General features: G+C 37.0%; 1 protein-coding gene and 1 long non-coding RNA gene across 7 annotated transcripts in view; one reads left to right on the forward strand and one right to left on the reverse strand.

Annotated features, from left to right (window-relative positions):
• The window catches only part of XIAP (X-linked inhibitor of apoptosis), a 20966-nt gene continuing 1800 nt past the window's right edge, over positions 1-19166 (forward strand). The window contains exons 1-7 of one of the 5 annotated variants that reach the window (XM_074835250.1): positions 1-134; positions 2257-2381; positions 11126-12032; positions 13591-13690; positions 15584-15662; positions 16318-16351; positions 17712-17936. In XM_074835250.1, coding sequence (XP_074691351.1) covers positions 11159-12032; positions 13591-13690; positions 15584-15662; positions 16318-16351; positions 17712-17936 — 1312 coding nt within the window. In that variant the 5' untranslated portion in view covers positions 1-134; positions 2257-2381; positions 11126-11158. Of the gene's footprint in view, positions 135-199; positions 1017-1710; positions 1731-2256; positions 2382-5701; positions 5763-11125; positions 12033-13590; positions 13691-15583; positions 15663-16317; positions 16352-17711; positions 17937-19166 lie in introns of those variants that run through there. The other 4 variants (XM_074835251.1, XM_074835252.1, XM_074835254.1 and 1 more) reach the window with 4 other exon arrangements.
• Positions 1739-19166, reverse strand: part of LOC141927887 (uncharacterized) — a 26774-nt gene continuing 9346 nt past the window's right edge. Inside the window, exons 2-5 of one of the 2 annotated variants that reach the window (XR_012624615.1) lie at positions 18021-18075; positions 9768-9807; positions 2663-2705; positions 1739-1903 (exon numbers count right to left, since the gene is read on the reverse strand). This is a non-coding gene — a long non-coding RNA (uncharacterized LOC141927887). Of the gene's footprint in view, positions 1904-2662; positions 2706-9767; positions 9808-15015; positions 15192-18020; positions 18076-19166 lie in introns of those variants that run through there. The other variant, XR_012624614.1, reaches the window with a different exon arrangement.

The raw sequence follows: 19166 nt of genomic DNA on the forward strand, positions 1-19166 counted from the left end.
GGCGCTGCTCCCTTCTCGCCTCCGAGGCGCGCAGAGGGGCCGGAGAGGCTGCCGGGAGCCGCCATTTTCTCGGTGCGCGCTGGCTGCTGAGCGGCTCTGGCAGCCGGTGCCGGCGGGGAGGGGGACACGGCGCGGTGAGTTGTCAGGCGGGCACGGTTGTGGCTGTCGGTGTTCTGGGGCAGTGGGCGGGCCGGGCTCTCCGGCTGCTCGCTCTGGCGGCTCTCGCTGCTCCGGGCAGCTCGGCGGAGCTCCCCGAGCGGGGCGGGGGGCTCGGTTCACCCCTCCCGGCGCTGCCCGGGGCCCTCCCGCAGATGATGCTGGCGGTCCCGAGGGCTGGCGGGGACGCCGCTGCCCCCGGCCTCTGCCGGGCGGCGGCGGGGAGTGTCGCCAGCCGGGGGAGGCGTTGCCATGGCAACGGGGCGCGCCGCCGGGCCGGGCTGGGCCGGGCCTGCCCCTCCGGCTCAGCCTGGCCCTGTCCCGGAGCCGCAGCCCCTCCGGGCGGGTCTGCGATCCGCGCCCCGGCTGCCGGCTTGGAGGTCCACAAGCGACTTTCCTCTGAATAGAATGTTTAGTGTTCTGTTCTGCTTATATAAGGAAAAATTTGACATGCTAGTCTGCGTTTTTGGGGCCGTCTTTGGTTCTTCTGACATCTTTGAGTATTGTCTCCTATTGCCCACTCTTTCTTTTTTTTCCTTTTTTTAATAGACCCATCACCTTCTAGAACGCCCTTTCTGCTTCTTGTTAATAAAAAATCCCGTTTTGTTTACGTTTTCTACGGGAAGAATTCAGTATTTACAAAGAATTCTGCAGGAAGAAGTTCACTCACATATTTTTTTCAGCTGTAATTCAAACCAGTTCAATTCAAACCAGTTCAAGCAGTTCTCTTTTGCACAATGGCTATGTGTTAACCCTGATATATTTAACAGTGTATTTCTGCTTCTGCGCTACTGTCTCTGATGCTCCTGTCTTCCTGATAGAAGCCCTATAAATGGATGCAAGAACTATTTTTAGTCTTGGTAATTTCTGTCAGTTTTAACTGTTATTAATCTGCATCTGCTAAAAATACAAATTTGTTCTTGTAACTGTTTTAAGGTATTTTTCCAGAACTTCTTTCATTATCCCTTCATTGCTACAATCTTACATTGTGATTTTAGTACTTCATATAGCTAAGTGGGAAGATTTTTGTTTCTTAAATAATTAGAAGCTACAAGATCTTATGGTAGACCAATTTGGAAGGAAAAGGAACCAAGTGGGGGGAAGAAAAAAAAAAAAAACATTTTTGTCATACTTCTTTTTAATCTAATACCTTAACAAAGAGTAGCAGGATACACATTAATGTACTCTATTGTGAAATCACCACATAACAGAGAAGACAATGAAGTATTCTAAGAAGGCAAATTTTCATTTGATGGATTTGTTGATTAGACTTTTATTTGGATATTTTTCATTTTCTTTAGTGCTTCATTTTGCTACCTACTCAATTGTTTTATGGTTTTATTTGAGGCCCTTTAAAGAACCCCCAACTACTTTTTTCTGTAGAAAATTTGGCACCTACAGCACTGGCCAAAAAGGGCAAAGGAACAAGTTAATGATTGTTCTGTACCTCCTCTGACCTTGCCCTTTGTAACCAGCAGCAAAAGTGAAAGAATTCTGTTGAGGGTTGTTTGGTTGTGGGTTTTTTTTGACTGCTCCCACTGATACGAGGCAGACTTGCATTTGTTATCAGAACAGTAAGGAAATGTGTGTTCATATCTCGGTTTCTGAAGTATGGATTTCATTTCAGGCCTCTGTATACCTGTGATAGTGCTTCTATGTCTGTTGCTATCCTCCTGGGGTGGGTGAGGCACCTGCAGGGAGCTGAAGAGTTTCAGAAAATCCAGTTTACAATCAGATGTAGAATTTCCTAGGAGAGGGAAGAGAATGCTGGATCACTGAATCTTATTCTGTCTGCTTCTCCTTTTTGCTGCCCTCTAACTTTTAATTCAAGGATTGTATTTTGCCCTCTTTGGATCTTCTGGAGTCTCCCCAATCTTGTATCCCATGATAGTTTTAGTAAAACATCTGAATTTCAGACATTCCCTGACCTCAGACTCTTTCAACTTTAGAATATGTTTTCATTTGGATTTGTTGGCCAAGGAGTAGAATTTTAATATGTTGGGGGTTTTTTAATCATAGTTTTGGAGTTGTGCCTTAGTAAACTATGCTGAAGGTTATGTGAAAAGGAAGATGTTTAACCTTTGTTTTTTCTACCAACAGGAATGTAAATATTGGAATTTGTTCTAAAGATTGGTGGAAAATCGAGATGAAACCAGTATCTCCTCTGATTAATCTGTTACAAAACTTGGTCTGATTGGATACTAAGTTCTTAGGGAAAAACTATTGTAAGTATCCTTTACATTTTTTTGTTTCAGGACTTAACAGTGTACAGGCCTTTGCTGCTTTTTATTTGCCATAGCATGTGGTCTGTCTTGTGGTTCTAATCCAAAATATTCTGAATATGATGACTGAAAGTCAGGCTCCAGAAATAGCAAGATTTTTGTACATGAAAAAAAGTAGCTGTGCGTGAAGGTTGAAAGTATGTTAAGACTGAAGAAGGCATGCTGCAAAGCTTGAACTGAATGTCACTCCTATCGTATAAAATGTAAAATGAAGCCACACATACCTTGCAGTTCGTTGTCCTTCCCCTTCTATGTTTCAGAGAGTTTCTTATTAAATAGAAAGGCAAGCAGAGTGTTTTCAACAGGTGCAACTTTGGTATTTCACTTTTGGTACAATATTATAACTAGAATTAATCCCCAAGTCATCCCAATTTCCTGACAAACTTAAAATATAGAGGGTAATTCAAGAGCAATTTCCAAGTTTACAAGACAATGAGTTGTGTGTGTGTGTGTGTGTGTATGTACATATGTGTGTGTATTAAAATATATATACAAATTCACCTCACTCTTTGATGGCAAAACATTCATGCTAGTGATACCAGAAAGTATTACAATGCTGCTTCTGCATCAGGCTGCAGTTAAATGAATGTGAATAATAAACTCCTGACCACACCAGTGCCACTTAGTATTAACTGGGTGGAACTGAACACCCTCACCAGTGGGCAAGGCAGGAAATGATGGGTTCTCTGTACTTGTGTGGTTTTACAATTTTTCTTTAGAATCCAGAAGACTCAGCAGTTTTGCTGTGGCATTAATCATGTTGCTGTAGCTGAAGCTTCGTATCATTATGTTTGCTTGAAAAAAGACACTTTCTTTTCACATCTTTGTCTTCAATTATAATTGTAAAAGGATGTAACACTAAAAGCTGGAGCACAGCTCCAGGAAAGGAGATACATCCAAGGGCACTGCAGGTTTTGCTAGGCATTTTTTACTATTGGCTATTCTACTTAATACATTCCCATTGACCAGGTAATTTTTTGCTTCTTAGCCAAAAGAGCAATAACTCAGATTTCACCACATTTCTATAGTGGTACACTTTATAATCACAGATTTAAACTTTTAATTTATTTATTTATTAACTCATCTGCTTCATAGTTGACAAAAGTAGCTTGCTATTTTTACTTTTACAGGGGTAAGAACTGCATAGCTTGCATAGCCCCCAAAACGTATTGGTAGATTTTCATGGATGGAAGTACACTTCAATTTACAAAATAGAACTTCCAAGCTGTTTTCTATTAAAGGGAAAAGTTCTAGAAGTTTAGTCTCAACTTCTTGAGGAAGAACTTGAAGCTGAATCAAATTCCTGTTAATAATACAGCAGTTAATGAATTGAATGTTCTAAAGTTAAAACGTGAAAATAATGTAGAAAGTAGATTTTTATACTGCTTGAATTGTAAGTCTAAAATGTAAGTGTACAATATAAAAATGAATCTTTTGAAAAAATTGATTCCCCCCACATATATCGTAGTGTTGTAGTACTGAACTGGAAGTGTATTTTCACAGTGAGTTGTGTAAGAAACCTTTTATAAGAAGGGGAACAGAATAATTAAGCAAATGAAGATATTGGTAGGGGATGTCGAAACAGGATGGAAAAACTAATAATCTGATTTTTCAAAAGTGCGGGGGGGGGGGGGAAGTCAGAAATGTAAAAAATTATTCTTTCCCTATGATTTGCCTGAAAACACACTTCCAGAATCTCAATAAGATTAAATGATACAATTCAAGCAACCTTGTAATTAAAAATTGATAGCTAAACCATACACAGATTTCTGTACGATTTACACAAGTACAGTGCCTTTCTTGAAAAATATTTCATTATATTCCTGCTTATGCCATGAATAAAACATTCATCTTACTGGAACTGCCAGAGAAACTTGAGACTGTCAGGTTTGCTCCTTCCTTTTTAATTGGTTTGGTTTGCTTTGGTGGGGGATTATTTGAAGTCTTGTGCTCTTGGTGTTGACTCTCCTGATCTCTACTTTTACCTTTTATCTTTCCATCTCTTTCTCAGTATGCTTGAGGTTTGGTAGATTTTTTTCTGTGTCAGTTTGGTGGTTTTTTGGTGGTTTTGGGGGGGGTTTTTTGGGTTGGTCTGTCCTTCTCCCCCTTATTTTTAGGTATGGTCATCTGTAGGCAACTCATTTAAGGGGCAGCAGCTGTCAGAAATAAACCTTTGCTTTAGATAGGCTTTCCTGTGTCCAGATTAAAAATGCCAACATCTCTTTCAACTGTGCTTTGTACTAAACATTTAGCAAAGTGTGGTAGATCTAAAATGGCTTTCTCCAGACCTTTAGTCCTTTCTCTTCCTTGGGCACTTCAGATAACACTGATTTATACATTTATTAATGGCTCTAATTGATTATGTTTTATGTTTGACTTTTGACATCTCTGTAGGACCATTTACTTAGGCTACAACATGCAAGTTTTTTCTATAGCAGCTGGTATTTACTCTTTCCTTCTCATACATACAGCTAAAGTCCTTTTGAAGACATTTGTCTTGCAAGTTCACCAAAAAAAATTCTTTCTTTCTCTGCCCTTGGCAGATGCAAATTTGTCCCACTTTTATCTACTGAGAGCACTGTCATGAATCCATTCTTGTTTATTGGTCTATTCCATACCCATATGACTTCTTCATGAAGAAGAATACAATATGAAAATCATTCTCAAAATGCTGTGTTTCTTTTGGCCTGGTTATGTTTATTTCTAAAATGGAGAGACTGTAAAAGTCTTTGTGACTAGAGTCAAGAATTAGGAGGATCTAATAGCCTACTATAACCTTGAGTAGCTGACTGACTTCCTATGATGATAAACCCTGATGGGTAGCTAAGTAGGACCTGTTTGAAAAGCAGACAAATGAAGCTGAGCTGATGGATTTATGTAAGCTTTGGCATTGAATCAAAAGGCATTGTACAGATACATACCCTCTTTATAAAAGAAAGTTAAAAAAAACCCTAAGCAGATTTTTTTTTTTAATGGCTATTGATAATTAGATGTAAATATACTAAGTTTTGTAAGCACTGTTTAAATAAATCCTACGTTTCTTGTGGTTTTAGTGTTTATAAGTACCCTTCTAGTTAGCACATGCACCTTCCTTGATCTAATTGCAGCTGAGCAGGCACGAAGTGAAATTCAGTGAAGTGACATATGCATAATCTGGGTGTCAGCTGGTACAGTATGTTCTGTTTGATATTTACTTGGTGCACTACTATCACATTTCAAAATTCAGTCAACAATAAACACTGACATTGCTCTCATAGTCAGCATGTCAAGTAGTAGAAGCTCCATGTTTATGTACCCTTTGGTCAGGAACACGAGGCTGTGCAAGTAGGTTTCTGACTTGGAGGTTACTGCCATTCTTGTCATGCGGAAGAATTAAAAATAACTCCTTATAATGCCAATCTGTTTTAGGATTAACGATGGAAATAGTCATGCCTAATAAAATATACTTGAAAGAGAAGTGCAGGTCCTGTACTTTTCCTTTGAAGTATTTCAGATCTAGGTAATGTGATGATGTTGTATTTTTGCCTAAAATCATACCTGTTAATATTTTTAAAGCTGAACTGAACATGTTTGTTGCAAAACCAGTGTACAGTTTTGCATTTTGAGTAAGTTAACATTTTGGTATAAGTTCTTGTCTTTTTCTTCTGAAACACAATCAATAGACTATATAAATTGGTACTTCAGCTTGAAAGTGGGAAGTGTCTTGTGAGAAATACCTTCAGATGTTTAGAAGCAGGATTAAATTTGGCTGAGCTTCTGGAAGTCTTTCAGGCTAAAACAGGCTTTGTTTACTCACTGCATGTATAAGGTATTTAATGCTTCAATAATAGTTTAAACAATCTCCTGAGTTTTATAAGTAAAGATGAACTTTTGACACTTCTGGACCTTCTACTTTTAATTCATATGTGATAATCTGTTCAGAAGGTCTTAATTAATTTCTGTATACATAAAGTATATTCTCTGAACTTGGGTTTGCTGCTGATACGTGAAGTCTTGTGTACACGTCTTGGTTGCTTTTTATGAATTTATGTTTCTTTGCCGTAAACCATTCAAAAATCTACCTTAAGTTATTTTTCCTCTGCAGTTAATGTTTGTCCAATTGCTCTTATGGTGCAAGATGCTGTTTTAAATCATTACTCCAGTTAGTTGGAGTAAGGCAACTGTTAGAAAACCTGTGTAGAAATACTATTTGTAAGCTAGTTTTAATTTTACACTTTGAACAGTTGCTTTTAACAGTTGTTTGAAATAGAAATAGTTAAACTTGATGTTGCATTTAAAATAGTGCTAATGTATTTAAAGCAGTAGTTACACAGGAGGAGAGTTTGACTCAATGCTTAGTAAATATGTTCATGTCTTTTTCTCTTAGATAAAATTATACTGAAATGTAAACTAGCTATGTTTGGAGGGGCTGTCGTAAGGAAAAGGCTTCAAAATGTGGATGGAGCATTGTTAAAGCTAGCAGATACCTGGAAGGGATTTGTCCTGCTTTCTGTCACTGTAGTATTTATACGTGGTTTTGAGAGACTTCTAGAATGATGGTTGAATCTTTCTGCTGCAAAAGATGGAGGTTAAATAATGTGGTTGATTATAATTTGAAACAGTTACTTCCTATTAAAGAATTGATCTGTGGTGATTGGACCTTCTGTCAGTATTTACTGCTCTTTTGGTATGTGCTTTTCATGCTGTTTTCATTGTGAGAATCAAGATAGATTGCTTACTGCCAGAGAATCCAAATGTGGCAGATATTTTGATTACCACCATGTTGAGGACATAATTTTTTTTTATTCATCCTCTTAGCAGAAGGAGTACTGAAGGATTCATAGCACTGTAGAAAAAACTCTTTGAAAGAGTAAAGCCACTAATCTCAATGTTCTGAGTGATGGATGCATTATGTATAGGGGTTTTTTTTTTTAGTTTTATCCTAATGCTTATTTCCAATTATATTTTCCCTCAATTGTTAGAACTTCCAGTACAGTACATAGAGATTTTTTTTTTTTTTCCTGCTTCAGATACCGCTGTTATATCTGACTGAAAGGCATTACCCTGTGATTTCCATTGCAGTTGAGGATGGTACAGATACTGAATATTAGGTAGTTCTGTTAGTCTATTTTTGCCTAGCATTCACAGTTAATTAAAAGTAATCAATAAAACTGGAAAATAACATCTCAGTTAATTGAATATCATCTCCATCCTGATTTCTAGTATTTCAGTTTAGTCCTTGATCCTCTTTCTTCCCTCTTTGTGTCTTTGCTCAGGTGTTTCCTTCGCAGTTCCTTAGTGTCATTAAAACACACACGCATCTTTCCAGGAAACACCAAGAGGATCAACAGAGTAAATGGAGTAAAACTAGTAACAAACTAATTTAAGTAATAGGTTAAAACATATGCTGTTATTTCCGTTAGGAAAGTCTGTCGTATACGAGACGTACCACCTACGTGATATTTTGAGTTCTGCAGCCTGTATTTTTAAAGGTGAGAAGTTAGTTTGGGGAAAGAGGAGAAAATGTACAATTAAACATTGTATGTTTATAGGCACTCTGAAAATGAAGCCTGCTTTAAAGAAGTGGGGTTTTGGAATGAAATTATCTAAAAGTAGATGTTTGTCAGAATTTTCAGCTTATTTACCAAAAAAGAAAATGTTATGAGCTTTCTTAAGTTTTCTGATGTTGGAGGTGGAGAGTTTTAGTGAAAGAGTCTGGAAAAGTACTCCAAGACCCAGGCTTGCTTATGCAGTGTAAGTATGATTTGAAGATCATCCCTGTCAGAGGGCACTGGAGAAGCTGGGCCTTACTTAAGATGCAATATTTGTTCAAATTGCTTTGGTAGAATATCTTCTTTAGCTTATGAAAAATAATGACTTCATGTTATAATTAAGTTTTTATATATATATATGCATCTGATATATATTAAACTTGTTTATTCTTTATGCATATGATACTGCTGTATCAGACTTCTTTTTAAGAATGACAGATTTTAAGGTGAGCTCTGATAATGGAGCAGTTAAGTGGTGGTTAAAACGGAACATGTAGGTGGTTTACAAGAAGTGGGGGCATAATTAATTCTGTCTCTTAACTGTTTTTTAACTTCATGTAGTTGTCATTGTAATATGTGGTCACCCCACATGGCATAGGGAACAAAAAAGCACAAACCAAGAGTGATCTTTGTCTCCAGTAAATTCTTGAGATCTGTCAGGCTTGAACCTTGGTCTGCCTTTACCCCTGATTTCACTAAGGACAGGCAGGGCAAATTACATAGGATGACTGAGTACTTTGTCTCTTGATTTGCTGCAATTATTTGCAGCAGATCAAAGAGGGATGTGGAGGCTCTATGCTGATTTTAAAGTAAATATAAACCAGAAAAGTTAATATGTAAAAATTTAAGTTGGTTTTTCACTGTTTCTGAACTCATTTCTATATAAGTAAAATAGTAAAGATACACTGCTATTCATACATTGAAAGCATATGCATTTTTTATTCTTTCAACGGTCATTTTGAAAAGGAATCAATGAAGGATATGTGGTAGGCTTTTGTTTGCCTTGTAGAAAGTCTTTTAGGCATGTGGATAAAAAAATTAGTATGCAGCTAATGGTATTTGAGTAATACAAAGTATTTTATGAGTGCAGTGTAGTAGTAATGGTGATAGATCTATGAGGTCACTTGAGATCTTTACAGAAACAGTCCTAGAGGATTTAAAGTAAGACTTTAAAAGGAAATAAACATGAACTTTTAAACTTTTGTTATAAAACCTGATTGTTTTCAGTATACATATGTATATTAAATACATGTATTGTGACAGCTTTCATATTACTACCTGTAATTACTGATTTTTTTTGCCCTTCAAAGTCAAAACAAGCATATAGGTCAGATTTGTAGGTCATTCAATGTAATTTATTCAGAAGCTATTTTTGAATTTGCTAAGCTAAAACAGAAAACCACAGTATAATTTCTGATGTCATTACATTAGTCATGAACTGACTTCCAGAAGGAATTAAAGCTAGTGCTCAGAAGTAGTTTTGTATCCATGATTATGTGAAGCAAGCATGCTGCCTGTCTAATGTCATGTTTTTCAGCCTGCTTATAGGTTAATTATCTTTGTCATCTTGGCAAAGGATGGAGCGATCCTGCAATGTGTAGTCATTTTAATTTTCCCCTCCCCCTTCTGAACTTTAAAAAGGGTTTTGTCCTTCCTGTAGAAGCTAAATCTGGTATTATATAAGCAATTATTACAATTATAACATTTCCATTGACCTTACAGAAAGTATAATCAATATTAATGCAGGTGTTGAGGGAGGAGCATATTGAGGGAGCTAGATTTTTGCCTGATAGCTTACCTTATACAGGTGAGGACTGGCAATAGATACATTGCAGGATCTGTGTAGAAGATGGAAAAGGACAGTTGTTCAAATAAATACATATTCTGTTCTTCCTTATATGCATTTCTTTTTGCTAATTGCTGAATTATTATTGCTTTGTGCTACGAAGTCCATTTGGGCAGTCTCTTAATAGTTTAGTTTAACAATAAAGGAGTAAGTTTGAGATGTGTATCATCAGTAGCCTGTGTTTTACTCAAGACTTTCTAAGTCAATAATATCACTGCACTTGTGAGGACAGAGATGAATTTTTTCTGTGCTTTGACTTCATCCATCTTGGGCTGAAGGTGATGACTGTGTCAGTTTGTGGTTCTTGCATAGTACCTGCAGGAACCAAGTAGCCTGTTTTCATCCTTATGAAAGAAGGGGCTCGTCTGGGTGCTCTTAGCAGCCTTCTGGTGCAGGAGGGCGCAGGGCAGGACTAGCAGTCGGTACTGGAAAAGTGTAGGCAGGAATAGGAGTGTGGGACAGGTGGTAAGGAGGACGACGTTCCTTCAGGGAGAGAAGGGAGAAAAAGCTGAGGTGATGGCAGAGGCGCAGGAACTTTTAATATAGAGTGTAGGCAGGGCATGGGAAAGTGGAAGCTGTGTACTGGGCATGAACGCTGGTGCTGGGTAGTCCGAGATGCTGACCTTAAAAGCAAAGCACTTTGGTAAAATGCCCCAGTGAAACATCTGATAGTTTATTTCGTGAGATATTTTGCTAAAAGGAAAACTACGATGTATGCCTTTATAACATAAATCCAAAGGCTTATTTCTTTTTGATCTTTTTGATACCAGTTGATGCCCATCTGTAATGGGCATGGCATGGTGGTCGTGGCCTTCGTACAGGGAGAAATAAAGATAGCTGTGTTTCGGAACTGGGCTGTAAAATCTTGCAGGTGTGGTCTGGGATAGATCAGTATTTTAAATTCAGTAACTTCTTATTTCAGGTTCAGAAGCCTTTTGACAGGGTTTTGCTCAGAGCTTTTGTTAAATATTTTATTGATTTCAATCTTGCAATGTTTGCTTGTTTTTTTAAGAAGTACACCATGCTTTTAAAGCTTTGAAAGTACAAACCTGTGTGTTTTCCAGGTAAATTTTTATTGGCCTGTAAAACTTTGTGATCTTCTTGCCTTTCTTTACAGAATTTTTTATTTTGTTCTGGTGTTGCCTCTGCATGGCAGGGGAGGCAAGTAAGGGTGAAATGGAAGGGAAGAGGACGAGGCATTATTTTAATACATAAAGGATGGGTAGTTTAATTCAGCCCGTTTCCAGGCTTGCTTACGGGTATGATCTATTCTTCTGTCTGTGAAATGAAAACATTTATTCTTTGTTTAGGAAATCTGAAAGGGGAGCCCTACTCATGAAGAGATGACGTGTAAAGTCCCAGGTAACTCGGAAGCTTGTGCCACTCCGGACACTGACCATGGCCAGGAATGGGCACAGGAACACTACCGACTAGGAACTTTTGTTGAATTTCCACTTGGCTGCCCGGTTTCAGCATTAGCACTAGCACGAGCTGGCTTTGTTTATACTGGAGAAGGTGACAAAGTGAAGTGCTTCAGTTGCCGCACAACTGTTGAAGGATGGGCACCTGGGGATTCTGCAGTTGAGAGACACAAAAACCTTTCCCCAAATTGCAAATTTATTATTGAATCTACTTTTCTGGAAAATAACATACATCCTCTTGCCCAGAACCACCAGCATAGAACTGAAAATGGTTCCAGCGATTCAGCCCTCCTGTGTGCTCTGGATGACCCAGCTGATGTGGAGGCAGATTACCTTTTGAGAACTAGGCAGGTTGTGGATATGTCAGATAATTTGTATCCGAAAAACCCTGCTATGTGCAGCGAAGAGACAAGATTAAAGTCTTTTTATAACTGGCCCCTCAATGACCAGTTGACACCACAGGAATTAGCTAATGCTGGATTCTATTATACAGGTGTTGGTGATCAAGTGGCATGTTTTTGTTGTGATGGAAAGTTGAAAAACTGGGAACCCAGTGACAGAGCTTGGTCAGAACACAAGAGGCATTTTCCCAAATGCTTTTTCGTCCTGGGCCGGGACATTGGAAATGTTCCAAGTGAATCTATTTCTGCTGAGCTTGGGAGAAGTGGTCTGAACAATGCACAGCATCCAAGGAATCCATCTATGGCAAAATATGGAAGACGTTTACAAACATTTTTAACTTGGATATATCCTGTTGACAAGGAGCAACTTGCTGAAGCTGGGTTCTATAGCATAGGTAAGCCGGACCTTAAAATGCCTAGTATCTTTTACAAAAAATTTTATATGAGTGTCTTGTTATGGGGAAAAAAAAAAAGCATTTTTTATTCTAATATGGAATGATTTGTCAGAATTTCTTTACTCTGTAAACTACTTCTTGTAGTTCTTGTGTAAAATGATATACACTATATCAGGTATTTTTAATATCTAAGTATAAACTTGGTCATAAATTCATTTTTAGTAGTAAAACATAAAAGTGTGTTTTCCTTGTCTGCTAAAACCCTCATAATACATCTTTCACAATGACAATTACTGAAGTTAGTATTTTTTTTTAAATGAAATGCTGTCCTCCAGCTATCTACCTTAGGTCTAGCTGGTGGGCTTGGGGCCCGTACAGAAGCCTAGGAACAAGACAATCCATGCATTGACATTTGATTTAGTTAACACATTTGCATTATAGCATTGGGACACCCGAAAATAGCAAATACCATTACTACTACTGTAAAAGCTTTATGAAGACAGTGACTCCAGTGGAAGGGCTTTTACTTTTAGACATGTAGTATTTGACATGGATAAGCTTCCAACGTCTTTGTGCATTGGTTTCTCAATTAGATTGAATTGCACAGTGCTGTTAAAGCTCTTTGAAATTCTTCACTGAGAGATGCTGTATGAGTGCAAAATGTTGCTCTTACTAGGTCACAAAGAAAAGGGGATTATCCGGGATAATTTCTTGCTCTCATCTTAATTGGCTTCTCTCTTAGTAGCTCTCAGAAGAACTTTTTAATCTGGTTCCATTTGTTTTACTTGTGGCCATAACTAAAACCTTTGATATGTTCTTGTATGGGTGATATACGTGCAACATTTTTACCCAGTAGAACTGTTTTTATTGATTTCTTTTTGGATTCCTAAAAGTACCTAGCTTCTCACAGCCAAGTGAGATCTGTATTGTGGAGGGGCACTACATGGGCACCAGCTTATCAGACCTGATGGCTGCTCAAGTGGCTTCTGTGAAAATTGTTTACTGTGGCCTTAGAATGATTTAGCTCAGTAGGAAAAATCTGTCCATACCACCTCTCATTTCAGTAAACACAATATCTAAGCAGTTTCTGGCACAGTCTTTGATTACAGCAGGCGTGGTGCTAGAACAGAGAGAATGCAATTTCTCCTAACATCTCAGTCGGTTATGCTACTGCTGTGTAGGGCCCGTGAATCTTAATGGTGGAGCACCAAAAAGGCACATAAATGTCCTTAATTCTTTGTGGTAGACTACTTCATGGCTTGTTTGCCAGTGGATTGAGCTACTTGATAATAGATTATTTTTAGCTTTCGTTTTTTATCTGCATAATTACTTGCTAAAATGAAATTTAAAAAATTGCACATACCTCTTCCTTTGTATTTTTTTAAGCTCAAGTCCCTCCTGAACATGTTTCAAATCATATGTATTATGTCCTCTTTGCAAATGGAATTATTTTTAGTTACAGTTGCTAATCAGATACTTAACAATGTAACATTTTAGTTGAAAACTTCTTGTTATGCCTACTAGAAGTATGTAACTTTATTCTTGTGTGTTTCCTCAGGTAATGGTGATCATGTTGTGTGTTTCCACTGTGGTGGAGGATTGCAAGAATGGAAGGAAAATGAAAACCCATGGGATCAGCATGCCAAATGGTTTCCTGGGTAAGGTATTTTTTTTACTGTTTTCTTGTTGCGTGTCTGAGTCTTATTTACAGTATGTTATGTTTTAATGACAGAGCATACTAATAAAGGTTTTAGAAGGTTGACTATGGCTTAATGTTGTTTAAATTTATGAAAATAACTGAATTTTTTTTTTAGTTGCTCTCCTCCACTTCCTCCTTTTTCATTTTTGTCATTTAGGCACCAAAGGAATATCAGTTATCTTCCATGGTTTATATTTTTCCTTTTCAATAAGTAGAAAAGATTTTAAGGAATATTTTGCATGGGGTCCTTATTTTTGTTGTTCCATCTGTTCTACCTTCTGTAGTCCTTCCATTATATGTGTAATCATCAACATAGGCTTTAATGTTATATTGGAGGCCTCAGAAGAGGACATTAACCTAATGTCTTCTTTGAGAGGTAGGAGGGAGTTCTTCTAAAGTGGTTGGGAAAGAGAAGTAAACCTCAAGAGGTTGAGGGCACAAGTAACTCATTAAAAGTGATCAGTCTGAATAGTTACCCTGAAACTGTACCTTCTGAATAACTTTACTTTTAAGTCAGCATCATTTGTATGTCAGCTTGTTTGTAGGAATTACTAAAGGGAAGAGAAGATTTCTGTCTGGACTTAACTGATGTCTCAGCTAGCAGAATCGTGAAATTTTGTGAATACTTATCTGATCTTTTTTTTTTTTGTCCTCATTATCCAAGTGCTACATTCTAATGGTAATTTTAATAGTTTCATACATGCCAGAGTTTGTAACTTATGTTAGGATACAAAATGATTAAACTTCTGTCAGGGTGCAAACAAACCTAAAAAAGTTAGTAGTGGTATTGAATTCAAAACATACTTCTGCATAATTTTAAAGACTTGAGGATTCCAGACCCAGAAGTAGTTTTTAAACAAACTGCTAATTTTGTCTAAGATCTGTCTTGAGGAAAGGAGGAGGAACGGTATATGATTTAGTGTTTCTTACAGGTGGGTAAAAGATGTCCAAGTACAAAAACTTTGTTGCTTGTATAACACTGATAAAGTCAATGTATTTTATGCATTAGCTGCCAAATTTGTCCCTGTGGTGAAAGGCTCTCTAGAAGCTGGAATTTAGTATTTATGCATTAGGTGATACTTTTTTTTCAGTAGTGGCTGGCAGCCAGTTATTAGTCTCTGCCACTTGAAAGAGATGCCATTCCAAACTTTTGCCTTGGTGCAGTGAATGGTTAAGATGCATTTTCTTGCTATGTTTCACTCCTTATGTAGGTTTGATTTTGGTTTAGATTGCTTAAATTATGTCAGATTTGATTAGTTCCTCTCAGATCATTAACTGTCTTACATGGAGTTTTTGTTTGCACATCAACTTCAGCAGCAGTGTGTCGGTCTCGCAGCAGGATGTCTGCGTCCATGAACTGCTGAAGGTGAAGGAACTGCTGAAGCTAGAGAACTATTGTCGAGGAGTTATGGCACTCGTTATATCTTCTGGTAGGGAAGACCTCTGCCCAGTGGCTAGGACTGGTTGGAAAATAACGAAAAAAAAGCATGTAAGACACCTGTCTGACCAGTGACTGCTTTTCTTTGATTGTAAAAGACTAAAAGAACCAACATTTTAACGTTTGTTTTTTGTTGAAGCCTTTACTTTTATAAACCTGTGGCATCAACTGTCATGGCACACAACTCTAGCTTTCCATTTCACCAAAAATATTAAAAAAATAAGTACTGCTGAAGTGATTAAGATGTTTTTTAGAAACATTCAGATGACATTCCTGATGTTTCAACATTTAGACATTTCAAAAGCAATCATTCTGTATAATGTAGGAAATGTATCGAAGCTTTTCAAAGTTATGTAGTCAATTTTTGTTTGCTGCTTATGCAGTTCTATTATAACTAAATATTTTCATTTATAGGTGCACGTTTGTGAAAAAGGAAAAGGGGCTAGAATTTATAAATAATGTTCATTTAAGAGACGGATGTAGGGACTCAACAGTAAGTGTCTTGCTTATTAATCAAATACCATTTTGTTAAAATAGAAAACAGTCTTAATGTAACTTTCATATGAAGTTACTCTTCTAATTATCTGCATGTCGTTTATCCTCCTGCTGCTTCTTTCATTGGCAGAAAGTGAAAGACATCAGAGTATGTTTTGGTTCTGTCACTCATGGTTTATAGACCTCGCAGTTCTCCTTAGTTGGGTTATGGATCACAGATAGGGTCCCTTGTACATGTTGTGTATTTGGTACTGAACAAATACTATTTGTTTTATATAGCCTGGGAACCTAAAGTTTATGATTAATAATTTCCTCATGCAAGTGTAGTAGATAATTTTTCTTTTCTTGTTGGTAGAGCATTGTTAAACTTGTATGCAGTTACTAAAAAGTAAAACTGATGTTATTTTACAATTCTTCCATAGACTAACAATCAAATCATACAATTATAGCAAAGATGAGTTAAAATGAAAACTTATAACAATATGAAAGATATAACAAAACATTGATCCCTTTGCAGTTGTTCAGAGCAGATTTAATAGTTTTAATCAATAAAATAACTGAGATCAAATGGCTATTTTCTGTCTTGTAACTGTATAGGTTTCCTTTTACCTTCTCCAGAATTGTAATTTTGTCTGTTTATATTTCACTTTTAGACAGAAGCTGCTGAAGGGACAATACTTCCTAAAGGTATCTGTTTAGAAAAAAAAACCCAAACAAACAATCCCCCTATTTTGGAATATCTGTATTTGCATGTATAGTAAAGGAAATGGTTAATTTAAAAAAAAAATGCTATTACATTTTTAAGTAAAGCATGACAGGCAAATTGTTGGACGATACTCTTCCATTGCTTCTAAAGAACTGCAGAGTGAATTTTATTTCTCTTAGGGGAAATCTAATCATGGTTGGATAAATATTGTAAAGTAAAGGTTGTAAACCATGAAAGAAGTGCGTATAGGATGCAGTCTTATTTTTATAGCTACTAAGTGTGCCTCAAGTATTGAATTAGTAGTGCTGTGGGATGAATGTTAAGGAATACTGAAATGAAACAATCGTTGCCTTTCATGAGGCAGGAAGAGTTGGTCTGTTAAATGGCAAGGACTAGGAAGCTGAGAAAGCTTAAATAGCTTGTTATGTGTTCCAGTATTACGCATTCCTGCAATGTTTTTTGCAAATACCAAGCAATAAAAAGACAAGACAGTTAGAGGGGTGGTGGGAAAACAGTCAAGCAACTTCATCCCAGGGAATGATAGCTGTTGCTAATAGGAGTGATTACACAAAACCTATTTTAGAAATCTCTCACACACTGCTCATTTATGAGAGTGAAAATTAGGCTAAAAAGTTTTGCTCTTTGAACAATCTTCTGAAGTAAAGAAGAAATTAGTCATTTACATGTAATAGCAGTGTGCCTTATTTCCAGTACTTCTAACAAATCTATTAAAAAAATTATATTGAGAAGAGGAAGGGGGAGGTCTAGCAAACTGAAAAATGGTTTCCCAAAGTAGTGTTGTGTCTTAATGTGGATAGGCTTGCTTGCTTGCTGGTGGTGCTGTGTTTTGGTTTTGTAAATTCAAATTATTTATTGGTTTCTCTAAACATGTGTGTGACTTTTTTTTTTTTTTTCCTTCCCTGAACTGTATTAAAATTGATGTAATGCTACCAAATACTTACATATCTATTGTGCCTTGGAATTTTGGATGAGTTTCAGTTAACATTCAGTTATGGAATTTCTGATGTTAATTATATAAGACATTTTATTTAAGAAGATGAAGTAGTTGATTTGAATAGCAAATCTTGGAGGATTACTGTATTATAAATAGATGAAGGGAGGCTGGGAAAGCTAGGGTGGAAGACATGTCAAATCTACAGTTTTGGGTGTTTTGACAATGCGGCTTTTACAACTAGCAAAATTCTCAAATTGGAAACACAGTTCCTTTGGCTAGATATTTGCAAAGGTGTCTTAGAGTACTGTAGTGAATACTGTCTGATAATCAGATTAATCGTTGTTAAATTGTTGTTTTGTTTTGTTTTTTTTAATTTCTTGTTTTAGTTGATCTCTTACAGAATCCTTTGGTACAAAGTGCCATAGACATGGGTTTCAGTTTGTCTGAGATTAGAAACACCATGGAAAAGAAATTGCAGATGTCTGGAGAAAGTCACACATCTGTTGAGGATCTGGTAGCAGACTTAAGTGCTCAGAAAGAAAATACAAGGGAAGAAGAATCAATTGAAATCCCAGTTGAGCAAGATGAGCTTATTCAATTACAAAACCTCTGTGTGTACTTTCATATCAGCTTTTTAGTCCGTGAAATACAGCTTATTGTTATGTGTTTATTCTACTCTCTGATCTAAGTCTTACCTGAGGTGAAGTTACAGTATTGTAACTTAAAATTCAAGAGATTTCTTTTTGGACACTAAAAAAAAAAAGTTGAACAAAGTTATTTGAGCACAGCAGCATTTGTAAATATAATCTCTAAAATAAGTAGAATTATTTCAGTATTACACACTTTTGAGGTATTAATAGTCTAGTGTGGTTCTGGGAAAGGTTATACATGCTAACTAAAAAGCCAAATTTATTATGACAGTATCATTTAAAAATAAAAACAATAACTGTAGATGTGGGGACTCTGATGGCAAAATGAAATAGACACAGCAACGTACTGTCAATACTCAGTATGCTCAAATTAAAAAGATCTTAGTAGGGGATTATTTATTTTTCAGTATAAAATTTTGCATGGGATAGAAGCACTTTCCTTCTTGGCCGGTATGAAAAAGTATACTTCTAGATGGTGGGGTTTTTTCAATTATTTGTATTCCAGCTATGCTGGGACGTGCAAGTTATGCTCAGAAAGCTGGTGTGGCACACTCTGCAAATAGACCCAAGCCAAGATCTCTGACTCAGGAGACTTGCAGTTTAAGACAAGCATATGAGTGAATTCATAGGGAGGAGAAAAGACTGTCTGGTTGGCATGATAGGCAGAGATCTTACCAGCCCACTCTTTTTAATAAGATTTTTAATGGACATTATGGGGGAAAAAGAACTTGCAATCAAGATGGACATAATTTTTGTGGCTGGCTGTGCAGAGCTTTCCCCAAGTGGCAGAGGAAGGTGTTTGAAGTTTGCATTTTCACATGGGGCATAACTGGAATAAAAAGAGCTTATGTACAATGCAAAATTGATTCTTTCTGCATTACAAATTTTTAAGCTTTTGAAGTATGGGCATTTTGAAAATGGAGGCAAGGAAGGAAATCACATCCTCATTCTTTTCACTGGGGAAACTCTCGGGGGGGGGAAAAAAATCCAAATTACTTAATCAGTATCAACGAGCCTTTCTTTCACCTTCTGTACAAGTTTTGGGAAAGTTATCAATGGGAAGTCTGTGAAAAGAATGGTTCCTGATTGAAATATGCATATCCTAAATTCTATAGATATTTCAAGCTCTTGCAGATATAGATAGCTGAATTCCCTTCTTGCATTGGCCTGGGATATGTAATGAGATGAGAG

Source organism: Strix aluco, chromosome 10 (genome assembly GCF_031877795.1).
Source record: "Strix aluco isolate bStrAlu1 chromosome 10, bStrAlu1.hap1, whole genome shotgun sequence".
Lineage (NCBI taxonomy): Eukaryota > Metazoa > Chordata > Aves > Strigiformes > Strigidae > Strix > Strix aluco.